This window comes from Pholcus phalangioides, unplaced genomic scaffold (assembly GCF_987345545.1).
Source record: "Pholcus phalangioides strain wild (caught in Gottingen) unplaced genomic scaffold, Ppha-v1.0 ptg000013l_1, whole genome shotgun sequence".
Lineage (NCBI taxonomy): Eukaryota > Metazoa > Arthropoda > Arachnida > Araneae > Pholcidae > Pholcus > Pholcus phalangioides.
The window spans coordinates 31,642,384-31,669,814 of NW_028301606.1; the positions used below are offsets into that span (position 1 = coordinate 31,642,384).

General features: G+C 33.9%; 1 protein-coding gene across 3 annotated transcripts in view; it reads right to left on the minus strand.

Annotated features, from left to right (window-relative positions):
* LOC149078971 (cell adhesion molecule Dscam1-like) overlaps window positions 1-27,431 on the minus strand; it is a 114,795-nt gene that overhangs the window by 78,563 nt on the left and 8,801 nt on the right. For all 3 annotated transcript variants that reach the window (XM_089241205.1, XM_089241204.1, XM_089241206.1), the window contains exon 2: window positions 2,668-2,985. In XM_089241205.1, coding sequence (XP_089097331.1) covers window positions 2,668-2,985 — 318 coding nt within the window. The remainder of the gene's footprint in view (window positions 1-2,667; window positions 2,986-27,431) is intronic.

Here is a 27,431-nt window from a genome sequence, read left to right on the forward strand (position 1 = left end):
GGATACAAAGATATTCGCTGATCAAACTATTTGAAACATCCTTTATAGTAATTATATTAGAAATCCTAACACAAGTCACAATAAAGTCTAGACATTATAACATGCTGCTATTTATATGCAATAAAGAAAATTATTATTTATACTTCATTTAAATTTATTTCAGATCTAACCCTCAATCAGAAGCCCATACGATCCACAATATGTACTGGCGATAACATTGTTAAACGAACGATAAAAGGTAATAGAAATCTCAGGAGTATTATCATTATAGTTATTTATACATAATCTCTATCCAACAATGCAAAAAGATCATTATTGCATCCATGGGGTTCCCTCATTTATTTTAATCTTTCCCTTATCTTTTTCAAAATTTCAACTAGTTAGCAAAAGAAATGTATCCATGGAATACTTAGTCTTCTGTATTTTTCTTTAAACAAAAAAAGAGTTGAAAATTTAAAAAAAAAATAAAGATCAAAAGGATGTAAAGTTCAGAAAAAATTAAAGAATGATAAAAAAGGGATACAGAAAACCTTAAGGCGTTTTCCAAGATGCTATTTTTTTTTGTTTCCTTTTGTTTACAATTTTTATACTTTCTTTTAAAGAAGCAAAATAAGCGTTTGCAACGTCTCTTTCTTTTCTTCCTGTCTTAGATTCGTTGTAGAACAAACATATATAAAAAATTTTCACCTCTACACCATCGCTGTTCGCCTTCTTCTAAACCATTTGCAAACTGCTGATGGCACTCCCGGGAAAGTGATTTTTTTTTTCTGAGGCTGCTCCCTCTCGCATGTTACATTTCTGAACCGTCATCATTCCATGATAAACAGTTCGCAAGTTGTTTTTTTTTTCCTTCTCGGTAACCGCTTCTTTGCTGTAAAATGTTGGGATCTAACCACAATTTTATATTTTCCCCTCTCCTATTTTCTTCGCGAAAAAAAAAAAGAAAAGAATTTTCATCTTACCATTTTCATGTTTTCCTCTCTGTATTCTTTCCCACGATTTCTCCTATACTGTAAGCTTATGTTTCTCTTTTTCTTAACTCCACGGCAGGAATAACGAAATTCTCGTAAGGAACACGAGATATAAGTCATCTCTCCACTTTATGGTACTGAAGATGTTTCAGCGAAATACCCTCTGAAGAATTTGATATGAGAGGATCGCGTTGACAAAGATTAACATTATGTCCATTCGCATTTCTAACATAATGAATATATTAATTACAGTAGGTGTTATCATAATGAATGATTCGCTGCAGTTGAAAAAAGAAATAAAAAAAATTAATTAAATATTTATCAAGAAATTCAATGAGCGAGATAAAAACCCATACCTAAATAATGTATTTAAAGAATTTTTTAATCAAACTTCATACGATTATAATATTCTGACTAATACAAATTACTGAACTTTCATTCTTAAGTTTATTTCATTACAGTTTTATTGCTGATGAAGTTTTGGTGAGAAAATCGTCACTGAGATGATTGAATTAAGATCAGCTACCAGATCGAATTGTGACTGAATGCGTTGCTAATAACTTAACAGGTTGTCCGGTGATCAAATATACCTATATTTAATCAGTTATTACACTCTACAAGTAGTTGGAAAGGATGATAAATGTATGTATTTTTTTTCTAAAGCAACTTTCAAACAGTGGTTTTTTTTTTGTTGTGACACAAGCTTTTCCATTTTATTTCTTTGTTTGCTCGTAACAATGGCATTTGACAATGTTCATAGTGACACTTTCAGAAAATCTTCGGTTAAACTCTCAGAGTTGGCCAGCCAAATTTTTCCAATATCATCATCCTACGGAATTTTTCATCACTGTTTGAAATTAGGTACATTTGATCAGTACACCCAGTATATTTATGCTTGAACATTGAAGGACCGGATCAATGTATATTTATGCTAAAAGTTATTAATGATTACATTCTACTTACAGACACCTAGAATAATATAAAAGGAAATAAAAGATCTTTGATATTTACGTGCATGACGTGAAATAACATGGATCGTCGGGCTACGACAGTATGCATAAACAAAAAAAAAAAAAAACATTTCAATAGTATATTCTGATTCTAAATTATTTTTCTATACAAAATAGAACCCCTTTTTCGCGATGAAAAATTTACAATGAGAATATAGCATTGGAATAACTGTTTTTGCATATTATACTAAGTTCTAATTGTTATGAGGACTCGATAGTAATACCATCTTTTACGTGAAAAATTAACATCCGACGTAATAAAAAGGTGCAACTACTGTTGAGTCTTTATAAAAAAAAAATTTTTGCTCCAATATGTTACTTGCTATGGAAAAACTCGTTTTGAAGAAAATATTTTCGAAGATAAAATTGGGAAAAATTTGTATTTTTGGTGAAAATTTCGTAGCACCAGAAAGGTTCGTTTTAAAAAAGTTATTTTATATGAAACACACTACTTTAGTTGAAAAATTTAAATCCTGCAATTTTATAATGAATTAAAGTTGTTACTGGAATAACCATGCTCCGTATGAGCATATCCGTTGCCTTTCTGAAGATTGAACGATGACTAAACTTTATTGAGGAAGAAATATTTTTAGATAAAATTATCAAACCGATTAAAGTAGTTATATTTAAGAAGTATATAAATTTTGCATGCGTAATATATTATGTATTTGCATTCCGTAATTTACCAGCTCTGATGTGCACATCTCTGCTTCCGACCATACCGATGATGTTGGTTGCAGAACAACGGTACACGGCAGCGTGTATGTCTGCTCGATAGTCTTCGCTGTGGAATGGCAGGAACGCGAGTGATCCGTCGTGTCGCACGTGGCGGATGCTAGGGACGTTTTCGAGGTACTTCCCGTCATGTTTCATCCAAGTGATGTTGGCAGGAGGTTTGCTATCCGCTGTACACGGTATCGTGACCCCGGTTGAGTTGGAAAATACTATCTTACCCGGTGGTTCGATCCCAAATGATGGTCCTCTGTAATCGTCTTTTACTGTTCCTGACAAGAGAAAAATAAAGAATTTAGTCATGGGGATGAAATATCTAGAGTGAACAGAAAATCACGTGTGGTGAAATAATAAATATATACAATCTCGTGTGTAAAGACTGCAAACTTTTGGGGGGCACTAAAATTAAAATGTTCGTTCTAACCGATGCAATTTTCTATGTCTAGTTCTTTAGTCATACATCTTACCTAATTTCTGTATTTTAGAAATATATGAATTCCATATTTGTTATGGGCATCTTCTTCTCAGTTCTCTTTTTCCACCTCGTTGGGCATTCTGCCTGTTGTGGCCTTTGCATTTGTATTTGTATTAGACATCTAATGTATATGAGTAAAATCCCGACACAGTGTTTCTTAACATTTTTGCCTATGACCGAGGAGCAGGATCTTTCCCATTTATTCAGTTACATTTTTGAGTCCATTTTTATAGTCACATTTTCTATTTTATTTTTAATTTCTGAGTTAATATTTCAGACAGAAGTTTGTAAAATTCTATGTATGTACACTAAAACCCCTCTTTTGCAGTTACCAGTGGGACCAAAAAAAGTCGTCCGTAAACGAGAGGTGACCGTTAATCAGGGATTTAAATTTCATACTTTTATTATACAAGGGGAAAATATCATTTGGCCGTAAAAGAGGAGTGACTACGTCTGAGGGGGGTATCGGTTAAGTGGGGTTTTACAGTAATAAATTTCTGGAAATTGCAGTTTATACATCAAGGTCATTTTATTTCGTGTTCCTTCATCTCGAAACTTTATTTTATGGTCCGGTGTACCATAGAACTTAAATTTGAATGCAAATACATTCAAACTGAAATAGGAATTCACTCTTCGGAAACGGATATTGATTTTCCTGAGAGGCGAAATGTTATTTATATCTTTGTTCCGTTATCTTTTTCGCAATGTTCTTCACTCTGAAGAGCATCTACTGTCGAAGATTTTCATCCACCGAATTTTAAACAACTTACTTCTTTTATCTTCCGACGTTCACACCTATGAAATGTAAAGAGCTCGGGTTATTCCCCTGAATGTAAATTTTTCCATAGAAAAAGGAACCGAGTTTTAATATGTCAGAAGCATTAAAATTTATTGTCATAATTTAATTTAAATAATGTATATAGTAGTGTATCTATCAGCCGGCACTTGAGACCCAGAAAACAACAAAGAATTCGAAATCCGTGTGTATAATCCTAAAAAAATTATACTTTTTTAAGGAATTTTCTTTTTAAGATATGAGAGTTACAATTCAGCATAACAAAAAATAAAACAAATTTTCCTCTACTCCTCTCCCCCCGCAACATTCAGTCAAAATTCCATGAGACAACAATAATGCATTTTTCTATCGTATCAATGGCTACCAAGTGGGCAAGAAGACATGGGTGTATACAATATTTCAGTCTGCCGGCTGAATATGCAAGATTGTTACTTATCGCGTTGCTTGGATTGATATTTTTGTGGAAACGCCTTTTACGCAGGGCTGTCTTACCTCCTGTATTCACCTGAACACTGCTGGGACCACTTGGTGTCAAAAGTGTCTTAAATGTACTTGCATAGTAGATAGATACAACCGCTCACAACCAGGAATGATGCCAAGTTAGTAATTACTATTAATTGTTCCTCACGTGTTGTGAGTCTCAAAGCACACCTTGGGCCCGGGCCTTATAATGCTACTAAAATACACATGGAATTTATGTTCACATTCCTCTCCGGAATTTCTAACAAATCGGTAAATTTTGGAATGTGAGTGTACGTATTGTGAAACTAACGTGGATTTTGTTACCGTGTAATGCGTGATATGTGTAGTGTGCTGCCATCTCCCGCCACTTTTTTTCTAATTATGAGTGAAATACAATGAGTGAATAATTATGAGTTGGGAACGCTCTATAAAATTCTGCAAAAACAGCTTTTTTTTCACGGTGCTAATTTGAAATTTAAATTCTCTTGCAGCAGACTTTCGGGTGTTCGGGATGGCATTTTTCTCTTTAAAAACTGACCCATGCAAAAGCCAAACCTTCCAATATGTGAAAGACATTTTTGAACAAGCCAACTTTCGATATATACACAAGTATATATACCAGAGTCGGGCAAATCCATTGGTTGATGTGCCCAGGGCATGAAGAAAATTTGACAAGGCAGTCCTTTTTTCAACCACATTCCCGACTCGGAAACAAAAAAAAAACAACACTTTCGTATCTTTAATTCCAAGAGTACTCCTGTATATGTGCCAGAAAAATAAACTATGCTGTCGAACGAAGGTTCCGGAAGGGAATTTTTTGCTATTTCCTGTTCCCGAAATCCCGAGAACAATAGTTTTGTGACAGAGTAATACTTAAAATCGAATATAAAACGTTAAAAAATGGAGATTATTTGTTGAAAAATTAATTAATCTTTCCTATAAATTATAGCATAGCATAGAAATAGATTGAGGGAAAAAACGTGGAGGGGGAGGGCTTCCAGTTTGTGTGAACTGTACTAGCATCCCTGTCTACTATGAAATTAAATTGCAGTAAAATTCCTCTTAATGACGGACACCCCTCTTTTGCGGCCAAAAACATTTGCCCTTGTATAATAAAATGCATAATAAAATTATGCATTTCAAAACCCTGATTAACGGTCACCCCTATTTTACGGACGGCTATTTTTGTTCTGGTGGTGACCACGAAAGAGAGGTTTTTACTGTTTTGTGAAGTGGAAACACGAGAGATTAACATAGAAGATAAAATCTGTGTAAAAAAAAAACACGTAGTTATGGTTCGAATAATTGCGCAATACGCTTCAATACTTTATTTTCTTTTATCTCTCTCCCAACACCTTAGTACTTAAAAAGTTATCACTTTTGTCATTTTCCTCAAACCACCTGCATGTGATTACGAAAAAAATTTTATGTCATTATGTTGCATGTGAATACCTTCTTTGCGAATATCTGTTGTTTACAACATGTAGCAAGGTAACAAACTGCTATTGCGGGGGGTGCTTTTTCTTCATACTTTCAATGGAAAAGAAAGATTATGGTAGAAAATGAAAATTGGGGAATCTCTGCTCACACACAGTCTGTATTGGGAAGGTAAAAAACAAAGTGTTAAATATAATTTGATAGCTGTGGGAAAATCGGAGAAAATAAAATTTCATGCTACGTAAGTTAAATTTAATCTGCATCAGGAAAAATAGGAAATCGTATAAGTTCTTCGGACCCTGGCCGAACTGCAATGAGATTTAGGAACTGAGCCGCTACCAAGAGTGTCGGTTACACAGGCAGGAGTGCCTAATTCACCCTTCAACCCAATTATTTCCAAACCTTTTACTTTTACTGCATGAAATATTAATATTATAATGATGTAAAGATAATAATAATGCTAATATATAGTAGTATAAAATTTGGGATTCATGTCGTTAAACCATCGTATAATTGAAGTCGAGTCGCGCATAAATGAAATATTTTAACTTTCCTCTTATAAAATGTCGAAAAAATAAGGAACGACGGAGAGTGTCGTGTAAATGGAGTTTCAATGTGAATCAATGATTTCGGGATTTCCGGAAATCTTTAAAATGTCGCGAATTTGGTAACACTATCTTGAACATTGATGAATGAGTTCGAGTTCTATCTGATTTCGGGTACCGATAGCACGGGAATAAAAACGGGAAAATTTCTATGGAAGAGAATATTGCGCATGAATGTTGCTTGGAATAGAGAAATTTCGCGCGTTCCGCTGCTACCTATTGAATGAAAATAGAACTATCTGATATGATTCTAAAAAAATGGTTGTTTGATTGATTGAAACCAATGTGTGCAGCAAATAATTGAACAATACGCGGTAAGAAACGTTTGGTACATAGAGTAAGGCTTTTTTCTTTCATTTCCATGCTGCATATCTATGTAAATTTCATACACTGAAGTACCGGTTACTGGGTTTGAAAGTTTCCTGCAAAATCCCTATGTAAACACCAAAAAGCATATTAACCGGTATTCTGGTCCATAAAACTTGCCAGTATGCAGTATATATATTTAAAAAAATTGATCATTCGTCATTTTTGTCGCACCATGGTCATTTTCTGCACATGAAGGCTAATTAGACCGGTGCCTACAATTTATTGCCGATTCCGAAAGGAAGGCTTGTTTTTATACTGATCGAGAAGTTGGTGCGTTTACCCCTCGATGGGGGACCCCCTGCGGTAGCAATTTTTTCTAGGGTCATGTCGCCGTTTCTCTTGTACCCCTGTGTCAGGAAAATGTTTTGACAAGGACAAACCGGGTATCAAACTCGCGACACCTCTAAATATATTTTGGTACTTTAGGCGAGTATCTTAGCGACCTGGGTTAACACGCTCAAAAAAAATGCTCTTTATAGTTTCGTATTATACATTGTGCATTTTCATGATGCACATCGGTTTCAAACCAGTAATTATTTCATTTAAAGAGCAATAAAACTGATAGTTTATTTTTTTTACAAATAGGTGACAGTAGGGTCTCTAGCTTAACGCAATTTCTCGTATTTCTAATAGCAAAGTATCAATAAGAAATATAATAAGTCAGAAGGTTTGAAAAAATCTCCGTTAATATTTTTTTTCCGCCAGTTCGCTAATTATTTTTCCCCATTCATGTCGGTTCGGGAAAACGTTCACATAATTCCAGTGGTTTTCGTGACGTCTCTTTTCCGATGCCAGCAGAGCGAAAAACTATAATCAGCAGTTTGACTAATTTTATATCTTTGATTGGTGACCATATTCGTTTCGAATTTTCTTATTTCTTAAAAAAAATCGATTGAAAATACCTTTCAATATTTTTTCGATTTCTTTCATTTTTTTTTTTTATAATTTTTTATTGATATAAATCAAATAGTTTAATATAGTGAGATCTCTTTTGCGTTCACCGGCGAGAAGGGCCGCCGTTAATCAGGGATTTGAATTGCATAATTATATTATACAAGGGGAAAAGGGGAAATTGTTATTTAGCCGTAAAAGAGGAGTGACTGCATCTGGGGGGGGGGTGTCCGTTAAGAGGGGATTTTACTGTATTTTTTGTACGTGTAATGATGCTATTTTTCGGACATGATAAAATATTGATTCGGTCATATTTTTACAGATTTTTCCAGTTTTTACAGATTTATCCAGTCTTGGTATATACTGTATGTTTACTATAATAACTCCAGTTGCTTTTCCGTTTTGTGATTGCAAGAAGAAAACCTTCACAAACGCAAAACAAAACACTATGTTGAATCATAAAAGTATTGGTAACTATCGTTTTCTCTTAGCTAATTAGTGACATACATCTAATTATGTTGAGATTACTATCTAATCATATTCTGAATCATGGACACATACGCACGAATGTATGTGTTATAAATTATGAAGGGCGGAAGGGTGTTTCTATTCGGCCCGTATGAACTGTACATCATTGTATGTAAATTGATTGTATTAGAGTTTTTTCTTGGATCTTGAAAAGGTGCTTTAGTATGCAAAGCTCTCTAAAAATAATTGATATTTAATAAATAATAAGTGCGCAGCTATCATTAAGCTAATTATGAAGATCATGGAGAAATGAATTAGCTTTTAAGGCTATTATATTTATGTTTTGCGTATTAATTGCGGGGCATTTATTTATATTCTCATCAATTCTTTATTCTATGAGACTCTCGAACATGTATTTCATATATGATATGCTCTCAAAATCAAACTAAAATGCATATTATATAATAATATTTTAAATTCCACAACCCATCTCAAATAACTTCATGCATTTCTCAGTTATAGTAAAGTTGCTTTTTTTGTTCAAAGTTGATAAGAACTTCATTTTTATTTATGCATCATCCATTTTCGGATACCCTAGATAAAATGTTCTTAATGAAACCACATTTTAAAACAAAAATTTGGAAAATAGCATTTCGGTAATAATTATTTTGAGTTTCATTTAAAATATAAATATGAATTTTCAAGGAGAGGAGTAAAGTACGGAAGTTTGAGGGTATACATAAAAGCACTCATAGGGACTAATTTATGGATAAAAGTAATTTGAGTCTCTCTACTTAATATCTTCTAAAGAAAAGCACATCAAAGGATATATAGATATTTTAAATTTTGTTTTATATTGAGGATTTTTAAGAATTGCTAAGACTCTTCTTCTGAAATTAAGTTTTCAAATCGAGTATAGAACTAAAAATTGAAGATCGGTGTTGAAGTATTTCATTTTTAAAATGGCATTGAGTTTTATATTTCTTTCGTTTCCAAAATAACGACACACACTCCAGAAATTCTGAATAGCGTCTTGAAGAACATAAGTTTTCCTTTACCCATATGTATAATTTCTTTTATCTCGCGGATATATCATTAGGATCATTGAGCAGCTTACGCTAAGTAATGGGACGTCGGATGAAAGAAAACATCTACTGATTATATACCGAAGTAATTTAGAAGTATGTGACCCCCCCCACTTCCCCTTCATATAAGAACAGCTTCATTCCATTAAGCCGTCTGCTGTTAATTATCGTGATGAGTGGATGAAACTGCAATTAGCTCTTCTTCACAAAGTGCGAGAGTGAAAAAGCGTTAATCGATTGCTGGGATTTAATGAAGGGATCCTCTCCATCACCCCGAATTCGCAACGACGATATAAAAAGAGGGTTTCTCAAGTTATCCTCTGTAATATTTTTCTTTCGTTTTGAACAAATAAGTGGGACATGAAATTCTACGCTCGAAAAGATACGATAATCTCGAGTAACATATGGTCTTTAATCTTCTACGATCGGCAGTTTGAATTCCGCGATGAAGTTGAGAGATCAGTTCATATAAAAATTAATACAAAAAAATGTCTCCTATGCATAAACCACGCATACTGCATTGCTAAAGTAATACTTTTTATTGACCAGAAAAAATGAAAATACTTGAATGGTATATATATATATTCTGCGAATTTCTGACCGAAATACAGTTCAATCGGAATAATTCCCTAATGAGAGTCAACGTATTTGATATTTGAATATGATATGTGTGTAGAGAGAGAGAGAGAGTAATACATAATCGAGTTGAAAACATATTGCGACTATCAGTCCTTGTGATAATCGCAATAAGTAGTGATATGATATCTTTAATCTTTTTCATTTAGTCCATTGTTGCGGTCTCACGATTGTACTGTCTTGAATGGAAGGATAGTTAATTTACTAGTGATAGATCAGGATGCAATGCGGTCAGTTTTAGTAACTTCAAGGTGATAATGCGAGTTGGTCTCCCATTCGAAAAAGTGTCTCTACAGAGACCAAGCACGCGTTCAATACGATACTTACAAAAAACAAAATTTCAGGTGTTATTTCAGGGCTATTTTCACTTAAATACACGGAGAACAGATAGCGAGCGGCACAGGTATAACATGAAACAAGATTATTTCTGAAAACATAAATATGTTAGTGCCGCGCATATACTCAGATCAACATCGCGACAGGTACCGATTCATTAGAAATCCGCCAGAGGAATGTTTACGAAGTTCATGTGAAGAGTATTGGTATTAATGCAAATGTACAGGGTGTTTCGAAAAGAATCGCCCGATTTGAAATGAGTATATTACAAAAATAGTGAACATAGACACTATTAATTTTACATTACGTGGCTAATCATAATTTTTTTATACAAACCAAATTAAAGGTGCTCAATATGTCCTCATTGGGATGTACGGCATGTGTATATACGACAGTCAAATTCTTCCCAAACTTTTGCGAGCATATTTGCATCCACTGCAAGTGGATTTCTGTGGACTACGTGTGAAACTCTGTCGGATGCGCTCCACATTTTCGTCTGGCATGTGGGATGGCCAGGAGATTTCCCTTTACACTGACAACTCGTGTCCCGGAATTGTTTATATCATCGCCTAATGCTCTGAGAGGTAGGAAGTGTAGCAACAGTGTATTGTCGACAAAAAGCACGATGAACAATTGTTACGGACTCACACTTCGCGAAGCTAAGAACACAATACGATTTTTGTTGTGCAATCGCCATCTTGACAAAAATCGAAGTGGAAAAGAAATCGGTATTTCGTTTAAGTGACAATATTGTATAGGGTGCTAAGGAAAGTGCCTTCGTTGAAATTTACTGACGAACCATTGATTAACTAGAGAAAGTATATATATAACATGTAGATTTTAGATACGTCATTCATATTGCAAGGGGTCACATGTAGTTATTAAAATAAAAATAAAAAATAAAAAAACGATATATATATATACACACTCTGTTCTAAAAAAACTCGATTATAAAGCTGTTGCCAAAACGTGTGCAATATTTATTGCGTTATATTTGAATTCGAAAATCGGTGAAAGTTGGGGGAAAAACAGCTGGAATTAACGGAATAGCTCATTTTATGTTCGTTTCAAGCCTTTCTCCATTTTTCGAATTCAAATATCTCAACGAATATTTAGCTTGAAAACGTGGAACTTTTATTGTTGTCCTGAGGAGAGACATGTTTTTACTTGGGGTTTTCGGGACAGGGTGACCATATGAAAAGTTAGTTTTTATTTTTTTTTATTTTAATAGTTGCATGCAACCCATTGCAATATGAATGACATAATGCAAGAAGAATGGATCTCTTTACTCATGATCTCACCACTTTTCCGAATTGGAAGTATGTCTCTAAGAGGGAAGTGTTTTTCAACTTTTTTTTTCATCCCATCACATTGTCTGATCTGCAGCTGTCAGTTCGTAAACCAAAAATCAGTTTGTAAAAATATTTTTTCTATGATGGCATTTGGACGTATGTAAAAAATCGTCATTTTTTATACAAAAACATGGCAATCAAACTCATTTAACATTTTCACACGTGGATTGTAAACTGCTGTGGACGTAACGATGGTATTTTTCCTCCAAGGAGATAAATTTGTATCTGCGGATTATACGTGACTACGGATACATTTGTTTTTCTGTACACATGCATATACAGAATGGCTAAAATATTAACCTGAAAAATTTCAACGGCTATATCTGCTATGAAGATGAGAACGTGCAAATATATTTGAGTACTGCCAGGGAATGTTTTCATGGCGATGCCGGTGTTGCAGATATCCATAGTGAAACCACAGCAGATATAGCAGATATCCACAATTGGAATTAAAGTACAAATGTTTAAATAATTTAATCTGTCAGAAATTTCTCGCTGGAAGTGAAAAGGAAATCGGACAAACCACATTATCTTAATCAAAAAAAAACGTTTCCTTTCAATATATTAAATGTATGGTTTTAATTCTTAACCATTTCATTTTGGAATGAAGAAATCATTCGGTTCATTGTGTAAGAGATATTAAAGTTATAAAAATTGCATTTAGTTTCCCAACTCTCTTGTTTTAAAGTAAATAAAAAAGTATTATATTTTATTGAAAACTGTTATCAGAAAAGCATCTGTTATTTAAAAAGCAGAAATAATATGTAGTCCTGAGTATTTGTATCTATGTGTATATAAATCTTAGTAGAATGCATTTATCTGAATATAGATATGGTTATATTCATTAGCAAAAGAAGAATTTCGTTTACAGAAATCACGATATGAAATTAGTCTTCTACCACAAACCAATTCAGAGGAAACTGAAATCCATTCGAGCAAAATTAAAATTTCTCTTTAGGGAGGAAAACCATTTTATCGTAACTGGAATCATCCCAATGCAAATATAATTTTTAAGCAAAGGCATCTTCTGTAGTTTTGGAAAAATGATTATATTGTTTTGTTTTTCGTCTCATTCTAATCCGATTTCCGTGTTTTGGTGGGCTATTCATTGTTTCTTCAAATCTCATCTCTTGAAGATGGCCTTTAGATGGTAGAAGAATAGCCTTTATGTTATTGGAATCCTTTCGTATCTAACATCGGACATGGCGTAAGTTTCTGACAGCTTTAGGAAAGGCTGGTCGCCAATAAGAGAAAAGAGCAAAGCCTTATTCTATAACCGCTTCCCAAGTAGTTTCTCCGACTGTCAGATAAAAGATCGATTTCGCTTGTACTTGCAACTGCTTTTAGGAGAGACTTTTCCGCCTTTATATATCGCTAAGGCTTCTCTCACATGTTCCCGGAGCCAGCCAGCATTACTTCTGGTAAAACAGAACGGCTGGAAGGAAGGAATGTGTCCATAAATTGCCTAGTGGCAAGAGCTCTTCTCCCACCTCCACGGCCGCTTCTAGTAATACAACCACTTTTCTAGATGCTTCAGAGTAATGTCGCTTAGTTGCTCTCGAGCGGCGAAATTCGTCGGATTCGTTCCGTCCGCTCCACTGAATTAGGAGTAAAGTGTGGAAAATACGAATGCATACACTCGTATACACAACACGGGGGCAAAGGGTGCTTCTCTTCGGAATCTATCTTTTGTTTCTCTCGTTTCTCGGCCGAAACAGCTGAATAAGCTGAATTTGGCAGCGTTCTACCAGAACTGGTTTCGGTTACAACACATGACGACGCTACGGATTCGAGCTTTTGTGGTAGTTTTCTCTCTCTCTCCTGTGGTAAAGTCGGTTTCGGTAGAGAGAGAAAGCGTGCCACATCTTCATACATATGTCGTTGTTAAATTGCTTTCTCTCACGGCATTCGGTCAATGCTCAGCAGTGTGTGGCTCCGAGAGTAAATGAAATTCGTGGAAAGCTTCCTGAAAATCATTTCAAATGCACGGAGGAGAGAATTCACAACGCTAAATAAAGGCATGAAGTTTCTCAAAATAGTGTTAAATCGTATCTCTCGAATTTTCGATGGAAAGCAAACATTGTTTTCACCAAAGAGGAAGGCATAGAGAATCGATTCCACACTAGAAATTTTTCTACTCCATGCGTTTTAACGACCCTTTTTTGACTAATTTTGTGTTAGATAGAGGAATTCTCAAAAAAAAATTATAGGTATAAAATTATCTAAAAATAAATAGGTATTATTCTGGGGTTATTTTTATTATATATTGATTCGATGTTAAATCACATTATTATCTTTAAGGTATCCGACTACCTTTCTTGTCACTTTAACAATAAATATAATAATAAAACGTAAAAATTATAAAATGACACCAGAACGATAATAATAAAATTTTTGCTAGGAAGTGTCTTAAAATGAAGGAATAACAATCAATTTTGAACTACCTATGCACTTTTCTATGGAAAGCTAATTTATATCAAATTTATATCAAATCCATGTAATATTTTAAACACGACTGCAAAAAATTCTATATATATTATTGTTTTTTTTTTCTCTTCTTCTTCACAGTAGATTTAGCTAGTAGTGATGCAGATTTGGTGCGGAGATTTAAAGGACTGTGTGGTATGCTCATAATTTACACCCAAATCTGTTGATGTACGTGCAAATGTTTTGAAATTCCACTCTACATATCAATGTAAAAACATTAGTAATTAGACGAATGCATATGATAGACTTTAGATTTCGGATCAAAACCTTACCAGCGCATGGCAAAATATTATGTTAAAATTTTGTAATGATACAGTAATGATAGATTTTCAGGAATCATATTTCAAACTCATATAAATACTTTTCTATATATGTAAACATTTTAACGTGATCATATTTTGAAACTATAAAAAATTCATATTTTTACATAATAAGAGAAAATAATTTTTTTTATCAAATATTGAGCTTTAATTTCCATTCGACACTTCCATGTATTTTTCTCCAATGGAAATTTTTATATCATATTTGAATATAATTTATTGATTGCATTAGTAATTTTTTTTTTCATTTCCGAGAATCATAAAAAATTCATATCGCGATAGTCGTAACTTAGCTGTTTGAGGAAGTGAACCTGCAAGGATATCCATAAACACAACACCCGGGAAGAGATTGCCATTTGCATATTCGAAGCAGAGAGTGCCATTCAACAACGTCAATAAATCTCGAATGTGCCTATCAAACATACTCTTCTAGACATTCACGCCCTTAATCTCTCTCTGGAACGTTTCGGCAAAGTTCTGACGTTGAATTTATACGTTCGCAGTTTTATGAAGTATTCACCGTAGTCGTCGTGCTTTGCAAATACAGAGTCACCAGTCTGCCAACTTCTCCCGATTTCGCAATTTGAATTTTCTCGATGTTTACGAACTTATTTTTTTTTATATGCGTTTTGGAATTTTGTTGGGTTTGAAATTTCTCACCTTCTATCCCAATAACCGTCTTATTCAGATAGCAGATATGACGGCGCAGTGTACGGGGATGGTATAGTAAACACAGCATACTGCGAATAACTCTGAGGCGCAGAATATTTTTTTGTCAGTTGAAATATTTCTGTGTATATTTGATTTATATATTTCATATAAACATCTATGAAAAAAAAAATTTCCCCTCAGCAACGCAAAGACAACGATTAGACTCAACAATTTATTTGTTTAAAAAGAGGAGTTAGGCTTTCACACGGCCGGAGTTTATAATAAAGTTCATACCTTTCGGGGGCGGGAGGCTGTTATGCCGTGTTCCACGCTTCTTTGAAGCCGCTTTTGAAATATATTCTCATTAGAATAAGAAGTGAAAAATATTTCTTATGTTGTGTATTACAAGTGACAAAGGCGTTTTTTTTTTTAAATTTAAACCATATATGCATTGCAGATTGTCATTAAAACAGTCGAATTTGGTTAATTCGGAATCCAAAGTCCCTGAACAAAGTCCGAGTTATCCAATTAATCTAACCTGGATCCGTATTTTTGGACTTCAAAGATTTGTATAACAACTTATCTGTAGCTTATATAATCTTTCCAAACAAAATTTACTGACATAAAAAACTTCCCCCTACTTCGAATTATACAAAAATAATTTGAAAACATAAAATAAGCAAAAAATTTTAAAACTACAAATAACAACTCAAGCAGCAATATATCTCCATAAGATAATAATTATCAGTTATTATCATCAGATACGAAACTATTTCCCAAAAATTGATTAATGTAATTTGTATTTTTCCGATATTTTTTTCTTACTCTTAAAATTATGATAAAAAGTTTCAGATTTTGAATGGCGTACCTTGATAAATAGGTTATACAACTTAATTCATGTGAAATGGTAAACATTTTTGATCTACTCTAGCTGACCAATGTAAAAAACGTAAATTACCAAAGAAAAAACACTTAAAATTTACAAATTTGCATGTTGGTGTTTTCCTATACTGGCAATTCATTATTTGAAATAACTCTTCATTCAAGCACTTTTGTTGGATCCATTCGGCATGGAGAGGCTTTTTGCGAAATTACATCACAGAGTTTTGCTGGGTTGATCAACAATGGTCGTTAAAAAGAGTTGCTTAAAAAATAAACCTTTCGCGAAAAGGAAATAATAAAATTCTCACGTACGTTTTAGCATACCAAAGGTGCCGTTTTCAAAGAAAGAAGTATGCTCGTTTTTTTTATCAAAGGTCTATCATAAAACCTGGGCATATCTCCAGGACTGGCTCCACATTTCTTTTCATGTTGCTCAGCAGACAGAATGTTATCCACTACAGTTCGAACCAGAACTCCAGATTGAAAAAACCGCATTTAAACGACGGTGTACTGAAATTACGTCAGAATTTTCAAAATATGTATTTCTGATCTTCATAGATTTGTTGTATAGCAACTTGGTGGAGAGAAACAAAGTCCGAATGCTTCGGAATTTTAGCTGCAATGAATGGAACAGCTTACCTCTGAGGGGTCGTAAATTCAAATAGGCTACAATTGCCGCGTTTAAAAAGAAATACGAATAACGTATTTGGATAAATCGAGAAATTAGCGTTATTTAGATGAAACAACCATAGTTTTTTATGGGCAGTATATTTATATTTTATCATTAAGTATTCGGTTTTTATTGCTTTTATTAGGTTGCAGTATTTTTGATATAGTTTAGATATACATATATTCGACGTCCATATTTTTTGGACACGTTTTACAGACACCTCGTTGGACATTTTGTCGGTTGTGACCTTTGTATTTCTATTTGAATACATGTAATTCTTCAAACAAAATTTGCTCATACAAAAACCAGATTTTTTTGTTGAAAAAGTTATCCAACATTGAATTATCCAAAACATTTGAAGTAAGTGCAAATTAAACAATAAATTTTAACATTAAATTAGATAGAATGCTCAAGGGAAGCTCGTAAACGTTCGAATTAACCAAAATTTGAATTCACCAAGTTTCCACTGTATTTAAACACAGCATCAACAAAATGTTTTGGGCGAAAATTATCAATTATGCACTTATCCTTTCTGTGACCTGAAAAAAAAATGTGTGTTTCTTTACGAATAGAACATAGTTGTCAACTTCCTTTCAGAAGAAATCGAATAATTCTAATTTGAGAAAGTTATTACATAGTGTATATAGTAAATGACAAATAATCTATGAATGTTTTGGTCCAAGTATAGAAATCTAAAAAAAAAAAAAAGGAAAAAAAAGAGAATATCGATGAAAAAAATAATGATAATATTGATCAAATCGAAACATTTTAGTATTTGTATTACGGTTCTGTCGTATTCTGTGAGCAAATATTTACTGTAGAGACGGCTGTGAAATACTCAAAACCGATTATTAAATTTCCGAAAGCATTGACCGTATTTTTATACGTATAATGCGCGGATAATGCCATAATTTCTCAGTGCGGATTATATACTGCTGCGTCGTTCGGGGAGATAGGAAAAGAAATAAATATTTGAAAAATTACACACACACACACACATAATAAAAATATTTTTTTTAAATTATTTTTTACTTAGAGATAAATGATACAGAAAAAGATATAATGGAAAAATCAACGTTTTTTTCTTCAAAACACGCGAAAAACAATCTGTTCTGTTCTTTAATGTTTTATCATTTATGAGTGGAATTTTCACATGTGGATGATACGCCGCTGTGTACTATACAGTGGTATTTTCTCCAAAAGAAGTGACATTTACATCTGCGAATTATATACAGAAAATTACGGTAGGTTTTATCTGTATGCTACTTGATGATTTTCATATTCAATTTCCAGGATATGATGGTTTTTCAACACAAAAATGTTCATAGGTTTTGCATTAGGGAGAATAATCCAAAATTAGGTTTTCCAAAAAAAAACAAAAACATAAAAGCCGCGGTGAATGGGCCAAAAAATACGATAATAATTATAATTGAAGGCAGGATGGGTAATGATATCAGGTGCTACTACTTCAACGCCACACACAAACTCCGGCAACGACAGAAATACGCAATTTTCTGTCGATGACGAGTTGGGTTGGAAATTAAGGCGTCATACTAAAGCTTGTTAGGAAAAATATTTTATGTTGTCTGTATTCTCCCTCCACCCCGACTGAACCTGAGACTTGACGGCAACCTTCAAGGTGGAAAACCAAATCATCACAGATATCCGGCGGGACTGCGATTGGGCATTGGTTGGTATTAGAAAAGTTATATTTTATAATAAATAAATAAATAAATAAATATATATATATATATATATATATATATATTTGTTTTTTAGGTTGCTATTATTGTGGTATAAGGAAATATAATGATAAATTATATTCATAAACGTCATAAGCAGATATGTCATTTATTATAAAAATATTAGCTTTGATCAACTGAATTTATACCTCAGAAGAAACAATTATTATCTATCTATAATTGTTATATTCCCCTGTACTAGTATTCCAATGGTCGCTCTATAGTTATAAATTAAAAATTACAAATTGATTGTACCGACACACGATCATTGAGATTTTTGTCATGTGTCAAGTGTCATGCTATTATCCACTCCAAGCCTTCAAGAAACCTTCCTCTAGCAATTAGTTAAAAATTAATTGCTCGTGACAAAGTAGATCCTAAAAATAAACTTACGTGTTATATTTCTTTCTAGGAGTGCGAGGAATATCAGTTTGAAGGTATCGTATAAGCTGTGAAATCTACAATAATCATTTCAGCATCGGCAGTATCTCGTCACACGAATGAATTTACCCTTTAGAGATACAGAACTGGCTCCAACTCCAAATTGTACTCGCCTAAGGGGGTAGCTTAAAATGTCTTCAATTTATATGCAGGATGCATAATTACTGACAAACTCGCTATGAGATTGTTAGCTCGACGGATCTATCCATCTGTATATGAACAATAGCTTTAGAAACTGAATAGCTGCCGAAACACTGGTTCTTTAGGCATGGCTTTCGCAAACATTCTAAAATTCATTTCAAACTTTTAGCCGTGAGTAACGAGACTTCATGAATGGTAATGATAGATGAAATACCTGAACTTACTCAATGCAACAAACTTACTATATTGTTGCATTTTTATGAACCGGATGGTTATTACACAAGTCTTCCCACTCGATAGCTTGATCACTGTCACGAGAGTTGTCCATTGTGATCTGATTGCATATTTGCATAATTAATACGGTATTTAGGTTCTTCAGACCATGGAAAAGAAATGTCGGAGAAGAAATGAATAAAACAAAACTACCGGATGGTGTTTTTACAGTAAATCTATGAATAACTGCAAAACACTCTGAATTGGGGCTTGCAAAGTGACGAGGTGAAACTACTACTTGTAAATTGATTGCACATGCAGCTCGTAAACATTTCAACTCTTAAAAATGTGTGAGCGTGGCTTTAACATATTTATGTTGTCAGAGCTATGCTTGTTTCGTATTATGCTGGTGCTGCCATTTCCCTTTAATATTTTCAAATGAAAACAGGTGAACGCCTGAATTTTCATTATATTTTCATCAAGTATTGTGTTGAAGGTCTGCCTACTCTCTGCGGAGAACCTTTTTCAAGAGGGACTTCTTTTTTTTTTCAAGTAGGAGCAAATAACGACTTTTAATCAAATGGGACTTTTTTTTTTCAAACAAGACTTTTTTTTCAAATAGGAACAATGAACAAATAACGTGGTACATTTATTTTGGTTCAATGTTGTTATCAAAATGTCCAAATATTCCCAAAAGTTGCACATATCGTGAGATTAACGTCATTCAAAAAAATTACTTCGGAAAGCCCCAGGGCTCTTGACAGCTATGTAGTGATGTCGCAATTTCAGATTTTCCTTTTTTTAAATGCCCTATTTTCATTTGGTGTTGGAAGTTCTATCTTTCTTTCCCGTTGTAAATCTCTTCGTGACCTAAATAGCATAAATTTCTAGTTTCAGCAAAACCACATAACTATACATATAAGCCTCCAGTTTAAAAGAGATATTTTGTAATTATTCTGAATAAAGGTATACCATGTTTGAATGCATGAGACAGATTTCCTTATTAAAAAGCTCTCTAACACTGGTGCATCATATGTGCTGGTAGTTGATAGTTTGGTTGATCATGCGCGTAGAGTGTGTTGTTAGAATGGACCATACTATATGCGCTCGTGTGTCTAATAAATCAGCAAGCACACTTCAGTACCAGTTGTGCTATTTCTCCACTCTTTCATGAATCAAATAATTTTATCTCAGAGGAAAAAAAAAACTATGCTGTCCAGGAACAGATTGACCATTTGGAAATGAACACTTTCTTAGGACATCAGGAGGAAAAAGGGCACCACAAAAAGTTATCGAATTATACGTTTTTATTAATGTGCAATATTTTCTACAGCATCAACTATTCGGTAGAAAATCCTCAAAGATAATATTGGAAATTAGAGTATCTTGAAATTCCTCTTTGACGCGAGATGAGACTCATATATGGTATTTGCACAACAATACACACAATATTGAAATCGTAAATCTAAAGAAACTATTATTAGAGTTTACGTTAATGCTGAGTTCTTGGAATGAGATGTCACAAATGTTCCATAGATTTAGGTTGGGGCATTTTTAAGAGTACCATAGGCTCCAGAGGCTTACGCAGGAAGGGGCCCTTTACCCTACTCATGACGATTAAAAAATCAAAAATATTTTTTTAAAAAAGAATTAAAATACTGAAAGAAAATAAAATTTTATGTATTACCCAAAGAATATCTGTTAATTTAGAATGCTATTTTGAAGGTTAGTAACTCGAAATATATCTCTGGAAGTATTCCTTGTGCCAAGACCTATCCTATGTAAGCGTTAGATGGAGCCTCAGGCAAAGCGACTTTTCCGATTCTCTGTCTAGCAAAAAATACGTGCCTTCCAATTTTAATAGTTTCTCTCGAAAAGTATAACCAGATGTAATTGCACCACGACGCCTTCTCAGCACTTCCCTAAGTCATGGTCTTCGGTGGAACCCCAGGCCAGAATTTTACAGAGGTTCCTCTATAGAAAATTTATAATGTTAAAAAAATAATGATATTTTCATATCAGGTCCCTGCGTGTAATTCCCTGAAAAAAAGTTGTTTTCTATCGTTTCTCGAATAATCCGAGTTTTTTCCAGAAAACCCAGATAGTCTCGGTCCTATTCACCTCGGATTATCGAGACTATACTGATTATCCGATCTACTATACTTGTGACAATGCTAAGGTTTCTCCCCCTGAATCCGGTTTGGGAAATTCTAAAAACCGGTCAGTGAGAAAAGAAATATAATTTAAATTATTTTCGAATGTTTTTAAAAGAGTACAACAAAAGGTAAAAATCAAAGGTCTATTTTCCTTTAAAATATGGAAGGAAAAATTCCAAAAACGAACATTTTGGTGAAATCAAAATATAGTGATCGTAATATTAATTTTCATTTCTTTGGTTTACTCAATTCTAACAAGTTGAATGTTAAATATATTAGAATTCTTAATTAAGAAAAATATTGAATTTTTCACGCAAAATTTTAATGAAAATTCTACAGAAATGTAATTTTGTAATTTTGAAGCGAAGCATTGAAAAGCATTGATTGTTAAGCATCGAAACAAAAATTTGCGAAACAATACATAGGGTTGATGATTCATCTCTACTAAAAGTAGAAGCAGATGTGTTGCGTACATTGGTTTGGAGGATGACAAAGATTTTGCAAAACTAGCGAAAGCGGAAGGGGGGGGGGGGCTTTCAAAAAGAAGAGAGTTTTACGTAAAAATACGTGTATTTACATTTTATTCTGCCTACTTCTGAAATGTAAAATTTCATTTAATGTTTCATATGGTTTTTTTTCCCCGACTTGATAGATTCAATAAATAAATAGATGAAAAATACGATGCGTGACGTCACCCTGGATAATTAGTCGAATATCCGATGTTGTCGATTCTCACCAAAAATAAAAAAGCTAAACGTAAAGAAAGCGTGAAAGAAGAATTATTGGCCTTTAAACGTGAAAAATCGACGAACTGTAGCCAATGGCAGGGCAATAGGGAAAGGGGGCAACAAATTGCTTAAGTGCTTAGGGCCCCTCAAGCATCTTAATCAGGCCCTGTTGTTGTCAGTCACTGCTCAGCAGCCTATAAACATAAATTCATATATATAAGTACCATCTATATATCCTCTTCGCTCCAGAGATACAAATACGTGTACCTTCATTTTTAACGGTTTTTGATAGTTTTAAATGGCTCAATGGGTAACGATATAACTCGAATGATCCAAGAAATGATGTTGACAAAAATTCATGAATTAATTTTTTCCTGTTATTTCCTCATTTTAAAGGACATTTTGATATAAAATGAGCATAAAATTGATTTGAGTAATTAAAAAATAAATAAAATAATAATAATGGTTACTTTTGGCTCAGGTTTGAAGAGGACAAATATAAGATTAAAATTGACTCCTCTTTGTGTGTCTGTGAGTATGTTCTCTATTCAAATCCACAATTTTCAACCGATCTTGCACACAGTGGTTCTTGCGTATAACTATACTGTCTATAACGATGGACCTACCAATAACAAGAATATTTTCTTTGGTACAGGCGAAATTCTTATTGAATTACAAATAGCGCAAATGCCCAAACTTTCTACAACGATAGCCTTTTTATGACAATATTTTTTCTAGGTAACTACAGTCTCGTTATAGACAGGTTTTACTGTTCACGAAACAGGATCCGACTTGAGCGATAGGCAGCTTTAAATGTTTGTCCGAGCTAGCAAACGCCCAAAATGGGCAAAAATGGTCCGTGGGATTCAACAATGACTTTTGGAATGTTTGCTTAGCTTACCAGGTTCTCAAACAATGCATTCCAGACATGTTTATTCCTTTTAAAGGTTTAAAACTTAACATGTTTAAACATTTACACTGTTTGTCACATTTACACTGTTTGTCACATTTTCAATGTTCTCAGTTATTGAGAAAACCAGGGTAGAGAGCCGGATATTATAGTTAGTTAAATAACTATACCATATTCACAGAATTATTACAGTTATACCATCGGATTTCTCATTATAAGCGATGTAAAAGAAGAGGCATTCATTCAGTATTTCTGCAGGATAAATTTACCCGTGACATGAAGTCTGTCACAGTTTAATTATTCCCGTGGATATGCTTATGTGAAAAGGAATTTCGACTGCTTTATAACTATTGATTGAATACGATATTGATGAATGATATCACTAATTAATCACTGGTTAATTTCACTTGATTAAGATATCGATGGTGTACGACTATTTTGGTACGACAATTCTACTATACATACATATATTCCAAGCGCTAACGTAATAAACCACGGCCGTGGCTTCTCGGAGATCTCTCTTAACATTCTCGTAACTGAGAGCCTATGAGTAGCTCTGGAGTTTGACATTGTTCTGCAACCACAGAAATACACTCTATCTGCTTGTATCTCTCTCTCTCTCTCTCTCTCTCTCTCTCACTCAACATTCCTGGAGAATTCAATTTCATGATATGAAGCGGATCACACAACGGGATCACATACATTTTGAATCGCGGTTGGACACTGGTATACTAATTATAATGCACCATGGCATTCCTGTAGATTCTGACATCTCTCGTTCCTCTAAAACATAAACTACATTGTACATCCATTCAAATTGATTCCATTGTTTGTAATCGATAGTATTGTTTAGAACTATGTATTTTTAGAACTGTGTGAACAAAAACCTTTCCATGCAATGCTATTAGATTTATTTAAAATCTTTATGTAAGATCCATTGAAGTGCAAGTAAAATATTATGATATAAAAATCAAGATTTTCACATTTCTATAACCAAACAGGGCGAGAGTATTTATTACTAGCTATAATACCCGGCACTGCCCGGGTTTTCTTCAATGAGGCTTTTTGTATCACGTGATATCTCCCTTTTTCTTTGAGGGACATGCAAACCGTGTCTAAGTTAACCAATATGGCGACTTCCTGCGCGACTTCATGAAATAGTAAACAAATGTAGATTTAAAGAAACGTAGAAATGAATATATATATATATTTTCCCCCTTTTTTAAGGGTCGCTCAGTATTTTGACCCCCCCCCCGAACTGCAAGTTATCCATCTGCCAGTTTCAGCTTCCAAAAATGCTTAATTAAAGCTGTGGAATTTTTCGATGTACTTTTTACGGGCCCATAATTAATTTTAAAATATCTTACCTCACATGAATTTATGCAGTTTGAATATCAAAAGACAATACAGAGACATTAATTTTCATGCTTGAGAAGATATAAATAAAAAGTTGAAATCAATGTTATTGCACGAATATCCAACTCAAAAGTAGGTTCGGCTAATTACTTCATATTTAATCTCCTGGGCTTCGTATACCTCTAAGCAAACTCAATATTTCAAAAATCGAAAATTCATTTCAATTTTTAAAATGATTGATGTGGCAGGAAACTCCCAGTAAATTTCCGCATTTATGCAGTAAAATCTGCAATTTTAACACTGATATCTATGGGGATCATCCTTTGCCTGACCAAAGTGATGCTGATGATGATTCTGACGACTATTGAAAAATGTGGCAAACCATTATAAAGGCATAAACTGTTATACATATACACTGGCAGCGTTAAAGAAGCGACAAACCATTGTAAAGCCATATACACGTCTTAAACGCATTGCTAGGGGACCACGGTAACCAAAGTAAACGTTCGGAAAGTGACTGTTGAGGCCCAAAAAACCATTGTTGCCCTGCGGTTTTTTGCCCATTTGGGGCATTTGCCCTGGTCTGACGAAATTGTAAAGTAGCCTATCGTTCAAGTCGGGTCCCATTTGGTATATATGCAAAATTCGGCGACGATCGATCTAAAATTGTAGATTTGTATAGAGAACATACACACACACACACAGAAAATCAATTTTATATATATAGATTGTGCGCTGCATTGCCATAAGCACACCAAAATACATTTTTGAACTTAATGTATATACCACATCTATGTGTCCGCCACAAGTTTCAAGAATAAAATTTAAATCCCAATGAAATACTGTTTTTACATGTACTCAATGAACAAATATTTATTTTAGAAAATGCTTGGTAAATTCATTCGCATACTCCCCATAAATTTACAATCTTTCCAGTATAACCGCGCATCGATAAGAAAACTTGTTTCTATGTTGTGCTAACATAAGTAGATTATTCCACACTTGCTGATAAGGTGAATCACCATCCACAAATTACTCCGCTTAGAGATGTAAATGACTCAATTCTTAGAACCACGTTTAAATTCGATTGTTGGTATTTGAGAGCTTTTTTGATATTGGTCATAGTCATTCTCTCTGAAGCAGTGCTTTTGCAAACAGGATTTGAAGTATGATTTAATCAATGTAAGCCCCTTGCAAGTCTCCAAGATTACGTTTTTTTTATTGGTTTTTATTAGTGCTAATGTATCGGAGAATTGAATTTTAAATTATTGCATTTTGAGTATATCTAGTTTTTTTCTTTCATTTATAATTGTTTTTTGTACTGAATATTACATTTTAGTCAAATGGATTTTACGTTACGTTGACTTGATAGTTGTCTTTATGGGAAGAACGGTGTGAGTGATTCGATGTGAACGGTGAGAGCGAGCACGGGGGCCACTACTATAAATCTTTACAGTTTCCGACACAACCCTGCTTCTTTTGAGGTAAGTAATGGAAGTAAATTGCTTTGTATCAGTCCGGGGTTGTGAACGCTTCTGTCTATCTATCTGCTAAATATTACAGTATTCCATATATTCGTGAATAGGAATCGGTATATTTGAATGAGGTTTGCAGAAAAAAAAATCCTAGAAAGGGGGGAATGCTTTTTTGGTATAGAAAATAAATTTATTTAAAATTTTTGCCCATAGAGGGCAGAGCACAAAAGTCAGAGGTGTCAAAGAGGGCAGAATTGATTGTATGCACTTGAACCTTTCTCCAATCTATTCTGCGTCCGAAACTTTCGTAAAGCTTCACCCAGTGACACCTTGTACCGTATAGGACTCTTTTTTTTTTTTTACATATTCACACTAATTTGCTTTCATGCAGTACCCGGCTATCGACAAAATTCAATCTAAACTGTTTTTCTCTGTACCAAAAAAAACCTCTTTTCGTGAGAATAACATTTTTGCAAATTTCATTCAAATATACCAATTCCTTCCTATTTTATAAATTTTAAACTATTTTCGAAATTATGGGACACCCCGCATAATCCATAAACCTAAAACTAAAAAAAAATAATTTCGATTTCTTGTAAGAGCCAGGTCGGCTTATAAGCATTTCTTACCCTTATTTTAATACATTCATTTTCTCAGCGAATGAAATTATCTAGAATTTAAGTATTGAATTGAAATATGTGGTGATTTATTTATGAACTAGAGAGAACTCTCATAGACTGGTTTACATGAATTAACAATTTCGCTTCTTCCAATCAGAAAATTCCTTATAAAGAAATAATTTTCAATGCATGGAAAAATGTGCACATGCCGCTAAAAAAATACACTGTATAGAAAACTTTTACAGTGGATCATTTCCTACTTTGAGATTCGTTAACTAATGTGATCGACAGCCAAATTCATCTACTAGAAAACTCGTACGAGCATCCGACTGAGGATTTCCGAATTTCCTTACGTTATTACTTCAACCATTCGGTAATTTGGTTTCGTATCTCGGCTTGACGCGAAAGAGCCCGGAAGTGTAATTTCTAGTGCTAGCGCATTACACGAACACGTGCGCTTAATATCCGCTTTGTGATGTACAGCTGTTATTAGCAGTGTTTGTGTTTAATCACCTTCGTAATGATACTTCGCCGTACCACAAAGTTTGAGAGTGAGACAGAGAAGTAACAAACAAATATTGCCAACCAGATGAAACGAAACTCCGCAGGGATTTCGTGCGGGAGTCGGATCCGATTCTGTTCGCGCGTTTGGAACTTAAACGTGTCGTTAATGCACCAAAAGGATACGACGTGATCTCAGAGAAAAGTCCGTTAGAAGGGAAATGATTGATGCTTATTGCTATTTTGCACGATCTCGTTTATCGGTAATTGCGAGAGGAATGCGAAACGATCACAGTCTGGATTTTGCGAGCAAATCGTATATGTTGCATCGTTCCTTTCGTTTTTTCCCCCTTGTTTCGTGTCTCTTATTAATGTCTACCTTATAGAGAATATCCTCACGAAACATACATCATGATTATATGAGGAGCATGTGAGGCTGAACACATGATATTGTCTCTCTCAACGTGTCTTATGTAAATGCGGATATATATCATATGTGCATTTATGGGGGGC